Source organism: Pseudopipra pipra, chromosome 21, assembly GCF_036250125.1.
Source record: "Pseudopipra pipra isolate bDixPip1 chromosome 21, bDixPip1.hap1, whole genome shotgun sequence".
Lineage (NCBI taxonomy): Eukaryota > Metazoa > Chordata > Aves > Passeriformes > Pipridae > Pseudopipra > Pseudopipra pipra.
In genome coordinates, this window is record NC_087569.1 from 5,938,543 (window position 1) to 5,951,444 (window position 12,902).

At 48.6% G+C, this 12,902-nt stretch overlaps 2 protein-coding genes and 2 non-coding genes across 4 annotated transcripts; all 4 read left to right on the top strand.

The window, feature by feature from the left end:
* Nucleotides 1-445: 445 nt before the first annotated feature.
* CCT6A (chaperonin containing TCP1 subunit 6A) lies at nucleotides 446-7,305 on the top strand. Its single transcript, XM_064677863.1, has 14 exons — nucleotides 446-615; nucleotides 890-953; nucleotides 1,940-2,074; nucleotides 2,676-2,849; nucleotides 2,945-3,048; nucleotides 3,707-3,817; nucleotides 4,314-4,473; nucleotides 4,702-4,784; nucleotides 5,197-5,293; nucleotides 5,577-5,724; nucleotides 6,051-6,184; nucleotides 6,296-6,398; nucleotides 6,711-6,783; nucleotides 6,956-7,305. Exons 1-14 carry the CDS (start codon nucleotides 482-484, stop codon nucleotides 7,026-7,028), a joined length of 1,593 nt encoding a protein of 530 aa, XP_064533933.1. The 5' UTR covers nucleotides 446-481; the 3' UTR covers nucleotides 7,029-7,305.
* Nucleotides 2,422-2,553, top strand: LOC135425695 (small nucleolar RNA SNORA22). Its single transcript, XR_010435704.1, has one exon. It is a non-coding gene; the product is annotated as a small nucleolar RNA SNORA22 (small nucleolar RNA).
* LOC135425693 (small nucleolar RNA SNORA15) lies at nucleotides 3,437-3,570 on the top strand. Its single transcript, XR_010435703.1, has one exon. It is a non-coding gene; the product is annotated as a small nucleolar RNA SNORA15 (small nucleolar RNA).
* Nucleotides 7,306-8,009: 704 nt separating the features above from the next.
* On the top strand, nucleotides 8,010-12,560 carry SUMF2 (sulfatase modifying factor 2). The gene is made up of 9 exons (XM_064677867.1): nucleotides 8,010-8,128; nucleotides 8,402-8,558; nucleotides 9,738-9,852; nucleotides 10,362-10,406; nucleotides 10,618-10,768; nucleotides 11,110-11,165; nucleotides 11,577-11,661; nucleotides 11,817-11,982; nucleotides 12,334-12,560. The coding sequence occupies exons 1-9, from the start codon at nucleotides 8,056-8,058 to the stop codon at nucleotides 12,437-12,439; spliced, it is 954 nt and encodes a 317-aa protein (XP_064533937.1). The 5' UTR covers nucleotides 8,010-8,055; the 3' UTR covers nucleotides 12,440-12,560.
* The last annotated feature ends 342 nt before the right edge of the window (nucleotides 12,561-12,902 follow it).

A 12,902-nucleotide genomic window follows, 5' to 3' on the forward strand; every position in this document is an offset into this window, starting at 1 on the left:
TTTTAACCATTCTGATTATTAATCCGATCCGCTTAACTATTAATTCCACCGGTCTAATGTTAAATCGCTGGGTTCAATTATTTATTCCCCCAGCTCTGCAAGGCTGCTAGGGGTGTCTGTGACATGAGAAGGCGGGTTAAGAACCGCATGACCCAGACCTTTCAGACACCCTGACACAGTGACCGACCGCCCTTCATGGCCCCGTCTCCCCAGCGGTGGCGCGGGGGCGGGGCCAGACGGAGCGACAGCCGCCACAGCCAATAGGAACGCGGCCGGCGCTCCGGCCAGCCAATGAGCGCCGCGCCTGCTCCCACTCCGCCCCGCGCCCTCCCGCGGCGGGCGGAGCGACAGGTGCCGCAGCCAATAGAAACGCGCCTGGTGCAGCGGAAGCCAATGAGCGCGCCCGGAGACTTCTAGAAGGGGCGGGGTTTGCCCGTGCCCGTCCTGCCCCGCCCGCGCGGCACAGAGCGGAGCGGGGAACATGGCGGTGAAGGCGCTCAATCCCAAGGCAGAGGTGGCCCGCGCCCAGGCCGCGCTGGCCGTGAACATCAGCGCGGCCCGAGGGCTGCAGGACGTGCTGAGGACCAACCTGGGCCCCAAGGGCACCATGAAGATGTGAGGGAGCCCTCCCGCCGCGGGCGGGGTTGGGGGGTGGGGGGTCGCACGGGCTGAGGGGAGGCGTGAGGGGAGAGGCTCGGGAGGCTCGGGAGGGCCGAGACGTGCGGAGGGGAACAAAGGGATGGATGAATGGATGGATGGATGTGTGGATGGATGGATGGATGAATGGATGGGTGGGTGGATGGATGGGTGGGGCGGGAGCCGTGCGGGCCCTGGCCGCGCACGTGTGTCGGGGCCGAGGCGCCGCTCACCCTGCGGGTCCCCCACACAGGCTCGTGTCGGGCTCCGGAGACATCAAGCTGACCAAAGATGGCAACGTGCTGCTGCAGGAAATGGTGAGCTGCTGATGGGCCTCGCCGGGGAGGGGATTTAGGGAGGCAGGAGCCTGCTGGTAGTGCCAGTGAGTACCTGTGGCTGAGGGGGGACCACGTCCACCACTGTGGTGTTTGCCCCTGTGCACTGAGAGCAAAATGTCCCTTGGGAGGAAGGGAAAGAACTAAAATGAGTTCTTTCATGCTAGAGGTAGTACTGTGAGGAAAACAATGATAAAAAGCTAAACGGCACCATAAATAGTCCCATTGGGTTTTATTTCACTGTAGTACAGTTACTAAGCACTGATCTTTTCAAATGTGGATACTGTTGTAGGTTTGTGAGCTTCTAATCTGTTAAAATACCCTTCAGTCAGCCTCTGGTGATGCCAAGTGATGTGTGTGTGCCTTACATCAAAAGACTGACTTCTCGAAGTGAGCTGAAGTCCTGTGGTGGCTGTGGAGAGTGGACAGACGGGCACGGTGCTCACGGCTCCAGCACCAAATGTGCTGCTCAGCAGAGGAACTGCAAAGAGACAAACTCATTGAATGTTCTTTGGTTTCATAATAAGGAGTAAAATAACCAACCAAAGAAGTAGCAAGTTAGTAGCAAGTACATACCAAACAAATTAGGGGGTGCACAGCACTGATGATGCAGAGATTGCTAAATTAGCTCTAAACATGGTGGATTTAGTGCCAGCAGCAGCTTGGATGTGATGGTGGTGCATCCTTTCTCTCAAGCTCACAGTGAGCTGAGGACTAGTTTGGCTCTGAGCACTCAATATTTTGTGTATAGATGCATAATCTAAAGGGGGAAATAGTGTTACAAAGGGTAAATTCCATCAACTTACAACTGTTGCTGTTAAATGATGTTGTTAGTTGAAACATGTTGAATTGACATAAACCATTAAAACATCACCAAGTCTTTAAATACTTTCTTTAGCTGATCTCAGATTGTTGCTTTGTGTACCAGTGCAGTGAGACTTCCTGCTCAGCTTCTTATTTTTGTCTAGCAAATCCAACACCCCACGGCCTCCTTGATAGCAAAAGTAGCAACAGCACAAGATGACATCACCGGAGATGGCACCACCTCAAATGTCCTGATCATTGGGGAGCTCCTAAAGCAGGCAGATCTCTATATTTCTGAGGTGTGTACGCAGTGTTTCTGTTGTAGGTGGGCGAGTTAAAAGCTTCACTGAGACCCTGCAGCTTGTTTTGTTTAATGTTTAATACAAGTGAAACATAAATGGATATTTCTGCTTAAAGAGAGTGCATCACAGAAGTTGTAAAAAGGGAAAAAGCTGGAGAGGATGACTTAAGACTTGTTCAAAATCAAATCCACTTATTGTGGATACTGTAACTTTTAATAAGGTTTTTATCTGATACCTTCTGTTACTTTGTTTTATCTGTGTTAAAACACTTCTTGGTGTTAAAAAGGAGATCCTCCCCAAGGGCAGGTCTTTTGGGTATTGTAAGTTATGAGTAGACATTCATATTGCACAGTGAACACCCAAGTGTGCTTTGTAGTTCCCTTGGTTTCAGTTCTGTGCTAGAATAATCTGTACTTTTCCTCTGCATTGAAAGGATTTGCATTCCTTTTATATGTATTCAGAAGGACAGAACACATCTTTGCAGCATGCATATTCCCTGTGTTTTACATTACGTGGAATATTGAAACCACAGGCTCTATTTCTGTAAAAGTACCATTTTGTCTTCAGTTGTCTAATGATTTCTCTTCCCTTGCATTAGGGTTTGCACCCTAGAATAGTAGCAGAAGGATTTGAGATCGCAAAGGAAAAAGCACTTGAAGTTTTGGAGCAGGTCAAAGTGACCAAGGAGATGGACAGGGAGACCCTCATAGATGTTGCCAGAACATCCCTCCGTACTAAAGTTCATGCTGAGCTTGCTGACATCCTGACAGAGGTGAGTGCAGGGGTCTGCTCTGCCTCTTTGTGGGAAGAGCTCCAGGGATGTTAAAGTGCTGGGATTGTTACCATTTCACCCCCATTCTGTTCCAGGCTGTCGTAGATTCTGTTTTGACAGTCAGAAAACCAGATGAGCCCATTGACCTCTACATGGTGGAAATCATGGAGATGAAGCACAAATCAGAGACTGACACAACGTGAGTCAGGAGTATCCTTGAGCTCCCCTGAGGTTTGAGTGGTCTGTGGGGTTTTGGTTTCTTTTTAGGAGAGCTTGGGCTACCGCTGGAAAAATTACTAGGAAAGGGCTGAAAGAAAGGCAGAAATAGAGATTTCAACCATAAATAATTTGGCAGCAGAAGTTCATCAGTCACTGAACTTCATTCCCTGATAAAATTTTTGAATAGCAAAGATCAACACTGGCTTAAGCTTTTACACAACAGAAAGACTTTTTCCCTTAGTAATTGCATCTGTGGCTTGGTTATTCTTTAGATTTGTATCTGTGAAATGCAAAATAGCATTTGATAAATGGAAACTGCTTTGTGGTAATTAGGTGGATATTCCATAGGCTTTGTATTTACCTCAGTGGCATGGCTGAATTCTGCACTAGCTTTCCTCAGTAGCTAATGCAGTCAGACACCATGCCAGAGCAAATTCCTTTTTCACTCTGCTTGGTGTGCTTTTCCTATGGGAATGGGCATGCCCTTGGAAGGGGAATACATAATCCTTGTTTACTCCCAACACAACTTCGTGTTGGACCAGTTGCTCTGGCAGTTCTCTCACTAGCCTGCACTTCCATGGAATTCCTATCTTCCTACACATCCATTGACACACAAAATGTTTTTTTTAATCTTCCAGGCTGATCAGGGGGCTGGTTCTGGATCATGGTGCTCGCCATCCTGACATGAGGAAAAGGGTGGAAGATGCTTATATTCTTACCTGCAATGTGTCTCTGGAGTATGAGAAAACGTAAGTACACAGCAGCGAGGTGAGGAGCAGAAAGTGCTCATGTCTTAATGACTCTTCATTAACTTGTGCTTAAATCCCAACCAAAAGGACTGCACAGGTGTGGAAGGTGAAAGGGAAGAGGTGATGCCCCTTCTGCAGCCCTTTGGGAAAGGGAAAGCTGGGGGATGAAATAATGTCTGTGAGAGGCTGAGCTTTGTAGTGGTTTTTATTTTGTTGTTTCATTGAGGAAAGGCTGAAAGTCTTTCCTTTCTTGGGCATAATTGGATATTCTACAGCAAACACTTCAGAGTTCTCTTAGTTTCAAGTGTCTGCCTTATTTCTTGTAGTGGAAAAGCTCTGAACTAAAGAGCAGGAAGAGCAGTTTGGGTTGAGGGGGGTCTTGTTTGTTTTGATTTGAGATCTTCAGAATGTTGCTGAAAAGATCAGCCCTCATGCTTGTTTCTACAGCAGAGGATAGTTTTCTTACTACTTTAGTGGTTTGTTTTTTCTCCTTCAGAGAGGTGAGCTCTGGATTCTTCTATAAAAGTGCTGAAGAGAGGGAGAAGTTGGTGAAAGCAGAACGAAAGTTCATTGAAGACAGAGTGAACAAAATCATAGACTTGAAAAGGAAAGTCTGTGGCGATTCAGATAAAGGATTTGTTTTGATCAACCAGAAGGTGAGATGAAGGGTGTAACTAAAAATTGATTTCTTGGCCATTTCTTGCTGTTTGACTCACTTGGTACAGACATAGCTGAATTTAGGCTGGTACTTGTGAATTTGTGTGTACAGTTCCTACTTGAAATACTCTGTGAGCCCTGAGGAAGAAATGACTCGTTAGTGTCAGACTGAGAGAGGTTGGTTTTAGCTTTTTCTTTATCCTGATGGTCACTTCCTTCACTTCCAGGGAATCGACCCATTTTCCTTGGATGCACTTGCGAAAGAAGGAATCGTTGCTTTGCGGAGAGCTAAAAGGAGGAACATGGAAAGGTCAGTTCCTGGGGAGAGGAGAGGGTAAAATAACCTCCTCTTCCAAACTGGGACAGTGAGTCAAGTCTGGCTTCAATCCAACGTCAAGAACTCGAACTAAAAAGTCCCCTTTAATCTGTCCAGCTCCTCCTGGTGTAACTCAGGGTAGTTTGTACACACTGTAGGTGTGTACAAAGGTCAGTTCAGCACACTGAGGGATGGGGGAGTTTGAGCTCTCAGTATGCTTCAAATGTAAAAGAGACTACAAAAAGTTCTACAAACTTATTTTTGTGAAGAGCTCTTTGATGAACAGAAGCAAACTGTTCCAGGCCTAGGGAGTGTGTTGTGCATGCTAAAATACTGCCCTTATGTTAGTGACTTCAGGTTTTACTGACCACAAAGCAAGTGCTGAGCTGTGTGTGTTCTGTGCCAGGCTGACCCTGGCGTGTGGTGGCACTGCCATGAACTCTGTGGAGGATCTCACTCCTGACTGCCTGGGGCACGCAGGGCTTGTCTATGAGTACACACTGGTGAGTACAACCAAGAGCTGTGCTGGGGTATTGAATTAAAGGCTGGTGGCATTTCACATCCCTGTGAACATCTGCCTGGGTGTTTGCTCTGGTCATAGTGTATTTTCTTGGTGTTGTCTGTAAAACTGAAAAAAAAAGAGGAAAAAAAGATCCTGCTGGTTCTCACCACTTCTCGAAGTGCTGGTAGTGCAGAACTGAACCTGAACACGTGCAGTTTTTTTATTCAGTGTACAAATGGATAAAGCAAGTGCCTGACAGGGATACACCACCCTGTTTCTCGCAGGGTGAAGAGAAATACACCTTCATTGAGAAGTGTGAGAACCCGCGCTCCGTGACCCTGCTGATCAGGGGCCCCAACAAGCACACGCTGACCCAGATCAAGGACGCCGTGAGGGACGGGCTGCGAGCCGTGAAGAACGCCATCGAGGACGGTGAGGCTGCTCTGGCAGGGATGTGAAGGGTCTCCCGTGGAATCTCACTGCAGAATTAGGGAGTTCTGTATCACCCTCCTTGGTACCCCTGCAGTCAGAGCCCAAAACCGAGTGTTACAGCTCTGCCACTTTGTAGTTTCCAAGTTACAGTTACAGCTCTGCCACCTCGTCGTTTACAAGTAGTTTACAACTGTGTAATTACTCACCTGCTCAGGTACGAGCTGTCTTTTTAGAGAACGAAGGAAGAGATCAAAGTGCACTGAAAATGAACTGTTTGAATGAGAGTAGGTGCTTGCTTTGGTTTGATATCATGCTTTCCCTTGCAGGGTGTGTGGTTCCAGGAGCAGGGGCACTGGAGGTGGCAGTAGCTAATGCTCTTGTTAAGCATAAACCCAGCGTGAAAGGAAGAGCCCAGCTTGGAGTTCAGGCTTTTGCTGATGCTCTGCTCATCATTCCTAAGGTAAAGAAGTTCCTGAATAAACTGACATTAAAGCACGTGCAGACCCATTGCTTTTCCTGCTGGAGGGCTCTTTAATTAACAACATGAAGTGATGAGTCTGTTCTGTCCCAGGTTCTCGCTCAGAACTCCGGGTACGATCCCCAGGAGACCTTAGTGAAGGTTCAGACGGAGCACGTGGAGTCTGGGCAGCTCACTGGGGTGGATCTGAACACTGGTAAGGACTTCCTGAACAATGGGGTGATGCTCTAGTAAAGAACCCGTCTTGGCTCAGCTCTGAAGAACAAAGTTGCTCTGAATGCAGAAAGTTTTACCCATTTCCATTAAAAGCTACACAAAAGCCTTGGCAGGTGTCCTGTTGCTGCAGTTGGGTGTGCTGTACTGCAGTGCATTCTGATTTAAGGGTTTGTAGTGAAGATAAAACACGGGGTAACACTGTGTTGGAGGTACTGAGTGATACCAGATGTCAGCAGAAAGTCTCACTTTGTTGTGTGAACTGTGTTTAAAGATTGTTTCACTTCTGTTGTAGGGGAGCCAATGGTGGCTGCAGCAGCTGGAATCTGGGATAATTACAATGTCAAAAAGCAGCTGCTCCATTCATGGTAAGGGTTACAGGATTTCCCCTTGAAACAGCAATGGCTGATCATTTAAATGATAATGTGGAACTGGGATATCCCAGACAGAGGAAGCTGCCTGGAAACAGGAAAATAAACCTGAGTGTTCTTGAACTATGTCAACATGGCAATTCTAACAGTATTTATTTACTGTTTCTAGCACGGTGATTGCCAGCAATATTCTCCTGGTGGATGAAATCATGCGAGCTGGGATGTCCTCTCTGAAAGGCTGAGTTGGATCTGCTGGTGGGACAGTGGCACCTGCCGTTGTGCCCCATGGAATGTCTCCAAGGAATCCCCCTGATGGCCATATCCTTGGCCCTGGTGGATTCCCAGCAATGGAAGTCACTCTGCCATAAGGGGCAGCCCCTTTGGTAAACACGGCCACTCAAAATATTATCAACTTAATCAAAGATTTGGCTCTAAAAATGAGTTATTTATTTTTGATTTCACTGAAGTGTACGGCTGCAGTTGCTTTCATTTTTACCCAATAAACTGTTCTGTTCTGTGCTTTATGTGTGTTGGTTCTTTCAAACTTCACCTCCTCCTAACATTCTGCTTCCTGCCTTCCCAGCAGTGATGGGCTGCATTCCTGATTCCTGCTCTTGGGAGTGCTGTCAAACTACTGCTCAAGGGTCTGCTGTGGGAATAGGGTGGGATCAGACCTGGGATTAAGACAATAGACAAAACTTAATAGTTTTGTACTTGCTTATGAATCAAACTGAGTTCACTTACTGGAGAATGGGTAGAAGTGGGTGGAAGGAAGGACCTGTCCATGGTTATCACCCTTGTCACAACAGAGGGGTGAATTTTTAACACTGATACTGATGCATTAATGTATTTATGGATGGGTGCTAGAGCAGGTCTAAGCAGAGCTGCAGTTTCAGATCGGGATTATGGGAGGGGAACAGGCCCCTGCCCTCCTAAAGGATTTTTCCTAATCCCAGTGCTGCTTTGTGTTAACAGACAGGAATCCCCTTCCTCGCTCACGTGGCTGCTGAATGACCATAAAAGAAACCTTAAAAATCAATAACCCACCACAAAAAAACCCCTCAAACACCAAAAGAAGCCCCCCTTGCATGCCTGGGTGGAGGGGTTTGCGGGTGGTCCCGGTGCCAGAAGGCGAAACGATTTTAACCTCTGTGTTTGTAGTTGCTGGAGAAGGAAATGCCCCTTCTCTCACAGAACGGACCATCCACGTGGGGCAGGGCCCGGAAGCGCTTCCCGAGCCCGCAGCACCTCCGGGTCGGATCCCCCGGGATGGCCGGGACGGCGGGGCCGGTTCTGCTCCTGCTCCTGGTCCTGGTCCTGCTGTGCTGCGGGGCTCAGCGCGGTGAGAGCCGAGACCCCCGCGCAGCCAACCCTGCCCTCCCCCGAGCTCCCTGCCCATCCTCCCCCGAGAGGGGAGCCACTCCCTGCCCGGCAAACACTGAAAACGGGGCTGGGAATGTTTTAAACCTCGTAACCGGACCCCCCGGACCTGTAGAAGCGCCGCTCGCAGTCGCTGCCGCAGCGCACCCCCCTCCAGCACGAACATCCAGGGGTGTTCCTGCAGGAGCCGCGCTTGAAAATTGAACTTCTCGTGCTGAATCTCTTCCCCTTTCAGCTCCCGGAAAGGATGAAGGCATGGTGCAGCTGCCCGGAGGGACGTTCCAGATGGGATCCAGCTCCCTGGAGAGGAGGGGCGAGGAGGGGCCCGTCCGGGAGGTGACAGTGAAGCCGTTCGCTGTCGACAAACACCCCGTCACCAACAGGGATTTCAGGTGAGAGCGAAGGCTCTGCCGGGCGAGCCCTAAAGTGCCTCAGGTGGCTGAGGGGAGGGTGCTGCTCTGGGTGTGGGTGCCGGCTCGTTTGGGGCTGGTGCCTGCGGTCTAAAAGCCAACGCTTGGGTGCTCCCAGAAATGTGTCTGTCAGTAATAAATAACCCTACGAGTGCAGGCCAAAGCATCTTACCAGTGTACCTTGCAAACATCCTTCATTTTTTTTATCCTTTCCTCTTTCTTTCCGCTTCTTCCCTTCTCTTCCTTCTCTTCTCATCCCCCTCCCCCTTTTTCCTCTTATTCTTCTCCTCTTTAGCCTCTTCTTTTTCCTCTCCTCTTCTTCCTTCTCTTCTTCTTCTCCTCCTTTTCTCTTCATTTTCTTCCTTTTCTCCTGCTTCTCTTCTTTCCCCCCTTCCCTTCTTCCTTTTCTTCTTCCTTTTGTCCTCCTGCTCCTCTGCTTCTCTGCTACTCCTCTTCCAAACACGTCTATTTTTTGTGTATGTGCCTCTTTTTTACTAATAGGGCTGTTCTACTTCAGGTTTCAGGTTCCTGTAGGTTCAATTCCCATTTGTAAATACCAGACCACTCCATGAATTTTATCAAAGCCCTTGTACAGAGCACTAATAAATGCACAGGGGGAAATGCCTTTGCTTGCCTGGCTGAGCCCTTGTTGGTTAAAAACGCTTCCTTGCACCAGAAACTGCCCAGTAATGGCAATTATTGCAACTTAGGCAACGGGGAAACAAATGGTGTAGAAGCAGAGTGAGATTATTCAGTAGTATGTGACATTTTTTTGCATTTTGGGGGCATTTACAACAGCAGCTGCAGGTTTTATTGGCTTTTAAGGGATTTAGAATCTCTGCAATTGTTACATGTTATGGAAGACCTGAGTTCAGGGTGAGTTTACCTGCACAGGTAACATAAAAACGATCAGATCTGTGAACAGATGCATATTGAATGGTTTTATCTGTTAGATCTATATGGTTTTTCTGTTAAATCTATATCAGTCCATATGGAACTGTGCTGGGGAGGAGCCAGGACTCTCTGGAGCAGGGGGGTGTCTGTGGGGCATGTACCTTTTGCCTTGCTCTGAACTTGCTGCATGCACACACTGCTGTATTTGGTGGGGCAGCACTTGAAGATTTCTTACCCAGAAGCCTGAGCATGTTGTATTTATGCCAGGGAGTTTGTTAGAGAAAAGAAATACAAAACAGAAGCAGAAGCGTTTGGCTGGAGCTTTGTCTTTGAGGATTTCGTGTCCGAAGAGCTGAAAAAAAAAGTCACCCAAAAACTGGAGGTAAATCTAAACCCCACGGGGATGAGTTTCACTGATGATGGGTTTGCTTTTCCACTGAGGAGCAGGTGCCTCTCAGTGCAGGGCCTGGCTGTTCTCAGGGGTTTTTCTTTAGTCTGGGGTGGTTTTGCTTTTGAACCTGAGAGGGTTTTGAACCCCAGGCTGAGCTGGGGTTGATTCCTGGTGCTCCTCTGTTCACATCCTCTGTGGGCACTGTCAGAGCTGCTCCAGGGAGCTGTGACAGAGCAAAGCACGTCTCAAAGTACTTCAATAATCAAACTTTGAACAGAAAAACTAAACCAGCACGAGCCTCTTGATCTATTTTCACTCTTAAAATCAGATGCCTCTGCTCTGTGGGAAAGCACCATCCCAATGCCTGTGATAACCCAGCTCAAACTGTGGCTTTGACCCATTTCCAGACTAACACACGCTGCTGTGGGACGGTGTCAGGGGGTGTCACCAGTTCAGGTGTCACCAGTTTACCTTTAATCTGGTGGTGTTTCTTTCCCCAGTCGGCCCCGTGGTGGCTGCCCATCGAAAAGGCTTTTTGGCGACAGGTGAGTGAAAAACCAGCTGTGGTGAATCCTCTCTGTGCTGGGAGCTCGTGTGTGTGTCAGCGTGTGCCGAACCTCATCGACCGAAAATGGGGGGGGGGAAATAGCAGCTCTGCTGCATTTTCCATCCCTTCACCTCCTCCACCCCCCAGTCCCTTTCTAATTGAAAATTTGATACAATCATTTCGAATCTGCTTGCTGCAATTCTTCCCAGCCCTCAGGCCCTGGCTCCAGCATAAAGGACAGGCTGGATTACCCGGTGCTGCACGTGAGCTGGAACGATGCACAGGCTTTCTGTGCCTGGAAAGGGAAGAGGCTCCCGACAGAGGAGGAGTGGGAATTTGCTGCCAGGGGAGGACTGGAGCGTATGTACCACAAGCTCTGACCCTTTTCCAAACCAAGGCATCGAGTAGTGTTAGTTCCACCAGATCCAAACCTCCATCCTGGGGTGTTTTCACAGGTTAACTGGGGGGAGAAAAGGGACGGGGAGGAGGTAAACCACTTCTTTTGGCCTGGGAGTCTAATAATAATAACAATAAGTAAATAATTAAGATGTTGCTGATTCCCATCTCTCCTCGCTTCCTTGGCAGTGTCTGTAGGGATTAGACCCACAAGCCCTGTTCATATAATTATAAAACCAATCATAAAAGCCTGGTTAAAAACTGGAGTGACACAGGAGTAACAGGTGTCTTTTCCTCCTTGGCAGAAAGGCTGTATCCCTGGGGAAACAAGTTCCAGCCAAACCGTACAAATCTGTGGCAGGTGAGATCCTAAAAATCATCCCATCTGCGCTGAGCTCTCCTGAGGGTGGTGGTGAACTCGACCACTGCACTGGCTGCTGGTGCTGGGGAGCACTGGGGACTTAACTGCAGAGTACTGAAACTCAGCTCCTGGTGGGTTGTCCAAAATACCTTTAGAGAGAGCAGGGTCACCCCAGCTTCCCTGGGAAACCAGGATATCAGTGCTTCTTAAAATTCATACATAAATTTGTTTGAAAAAGGGGGTTGTCTTGGGAGAACCTTAGGTGGTTGATCTCCTTTGGCCAGAAATGCTGCATAAATTTGCAACAGAATGTTATTTGCCTAATTTAAGTGCGACACAGCACCGTGAAAAGCAAGATTTTATGTTGTTTCTGGGGTGGTTCTTTGCTTGGAGTGATGTCTGTTCCCCCAGGGCGATTTCCCGCGGGTGGACACAGCTGAGGACGGTTATCACGGCGTCTCACCGGTGACAGCGTTCCCCCCTCAGAACAGCTACGGTACATCCTCCTCCTGCTCTGGGGGATCTGCTTCCTAAATTAACACTTGTTATAAAATGGTTTGAATGTTGTGCCCCCCCTCACACCCCAAAGTGCTTTTGCAGCCCTCACAAATGTGCTCTTGTAATCCTGACACAAAACCATCCCTGTCTCAGGGCTCTACGACCTGCTGGGAAACACCTGGGAGTGGACGGCGTCGGAGTTCCTGGCTCCGGGAAGGCCACCCAGGCAGGGGGCTCAGCACATGCAGGTCCTGAGAGGGGCCTCGTGGATCGACACTGCAGATGGGTCTGCAAACCACAGAGCTCGTGTTACCACCAGGTAGGTCTGGGCAAGGCCCAGGTGCTGCCTTGCAGGGATTTCCTCTGGCCTGGTTTTATTTGGAATGGAGGTTTGTTTTGAAAGATAATTATTTGTTCCTACTCAGGGTTTTTTTGAGAAGCAGTTGGGAGAACACACTACAAATACTGCTAAAACATTCCTGCTATAAATCCAGCCCAAACTGCTTCTCAAACCATGAGTGTTTTCCATCGTGTATTTAGAATTAAATGCTTTTCTTGAAGTTATTCAAGGGAAATGGAAGATGTTTCTAGTCAGTTACAGCAGGTCACATTAAATGATCTAAGTGTTAACTAGGAAGGGTTAATTTGGGGTTTCTTTTTCACTGTTGAGAATGGGGAACACACCAGACTCGGCCTCTGACAACCTCAGCTTCCGCTGCGCTGCCGACATCCCGCCTGTCACAGCCTGGAAAAGCCGGACCAAACCCGAGCTCTGAGGGGTCACTTGGGAAGACCTGAGGCATTTTCTCCTGTGGAGATGATCAGTAACCCCCAGCTGTCAATTCCATTAAACCCTGATGGTTTTAAAAAATTAAAAATAAATACTTTCAGCTATAACTCCTTTGGGCACTGGGATGTCTGGGCGGGAGCAGCGACCGGGAACGGCAGGCAGGGGGGTTTGTCTTTAGTATCCATTTGGTGTGGTAGATATTCCAGCTCTCCTTTTGGTGTCCTTTTTAAATAAGCAAAGGGGTGTATGTGTGTGGGACCAGGCAAGAGCTTCTCTGACCTCCAGCCCCACACCCACAGCCCCCCTGTGGTGTGTGTGGGGCTGCCATGAGAGGCAGCTGGGGGGGAAGTGATGGGGGCACATCCCTGGAATGGGGATTCCTTCATATATCAGTCTCCATTCCCTTGGGAAGTCCCAGCTTCAACCACCTGCTGAGCCTTCCCAGAAAT

What these genes read in the sequence shown, in the direction of transcription:
- CCT6A (XM_064677863.1), top strand. Translation starts at nt 482, where the DNA reads ATGGCGGTGAAGGCGCTCAATCCCAAGGCAGAGGTGGCCCGCGCCCAG. An exon ending in TTGTTTTGATCAACCAGAAG is followed by an intron (nt 4,474 to 4,701) that starts GTGAGATGAAGG and finishes CTTCACTTCCAG; the next exon opens with GGAATCGACCCATTTTCCTT. An exon ending in AAAAGGAGGAACATGGAAAG is followed by an intron (nt 4,785 to 5,196) that starts GTCAGTTCCTGG and finishes GTTCTGTGCCAG; the next exon opens with GCTGACCCTGGCGTGTGGTG.
- SUMF2 (XM_064677867.1), top strand. Translation starts at nt 8,056, where the DNA reads ATGGCCGGGACGGCGGGGCCGGTTCTGCTCCTGCTCCTGGTCCTGGTC. An exon ending in GTGCTGCGGGGCTCAGCGCG is followed by an intron (nt 8,129 to 8,401) that starts GTGAGAGCCGAG and finishes TTCCCCTTTCAG; the next exon opens with CTCCCGGAAAGGATGAAGGC. An exon ending in AAGTCACCCAAAAACTGGAG is followed by an intron (nt 9,853 to 10,361) that starts GTAAATCTAAAC and finishes TTCTTTCCCCAG; the next exon opens with TCGGCCCCGTGGTGGCTGCC.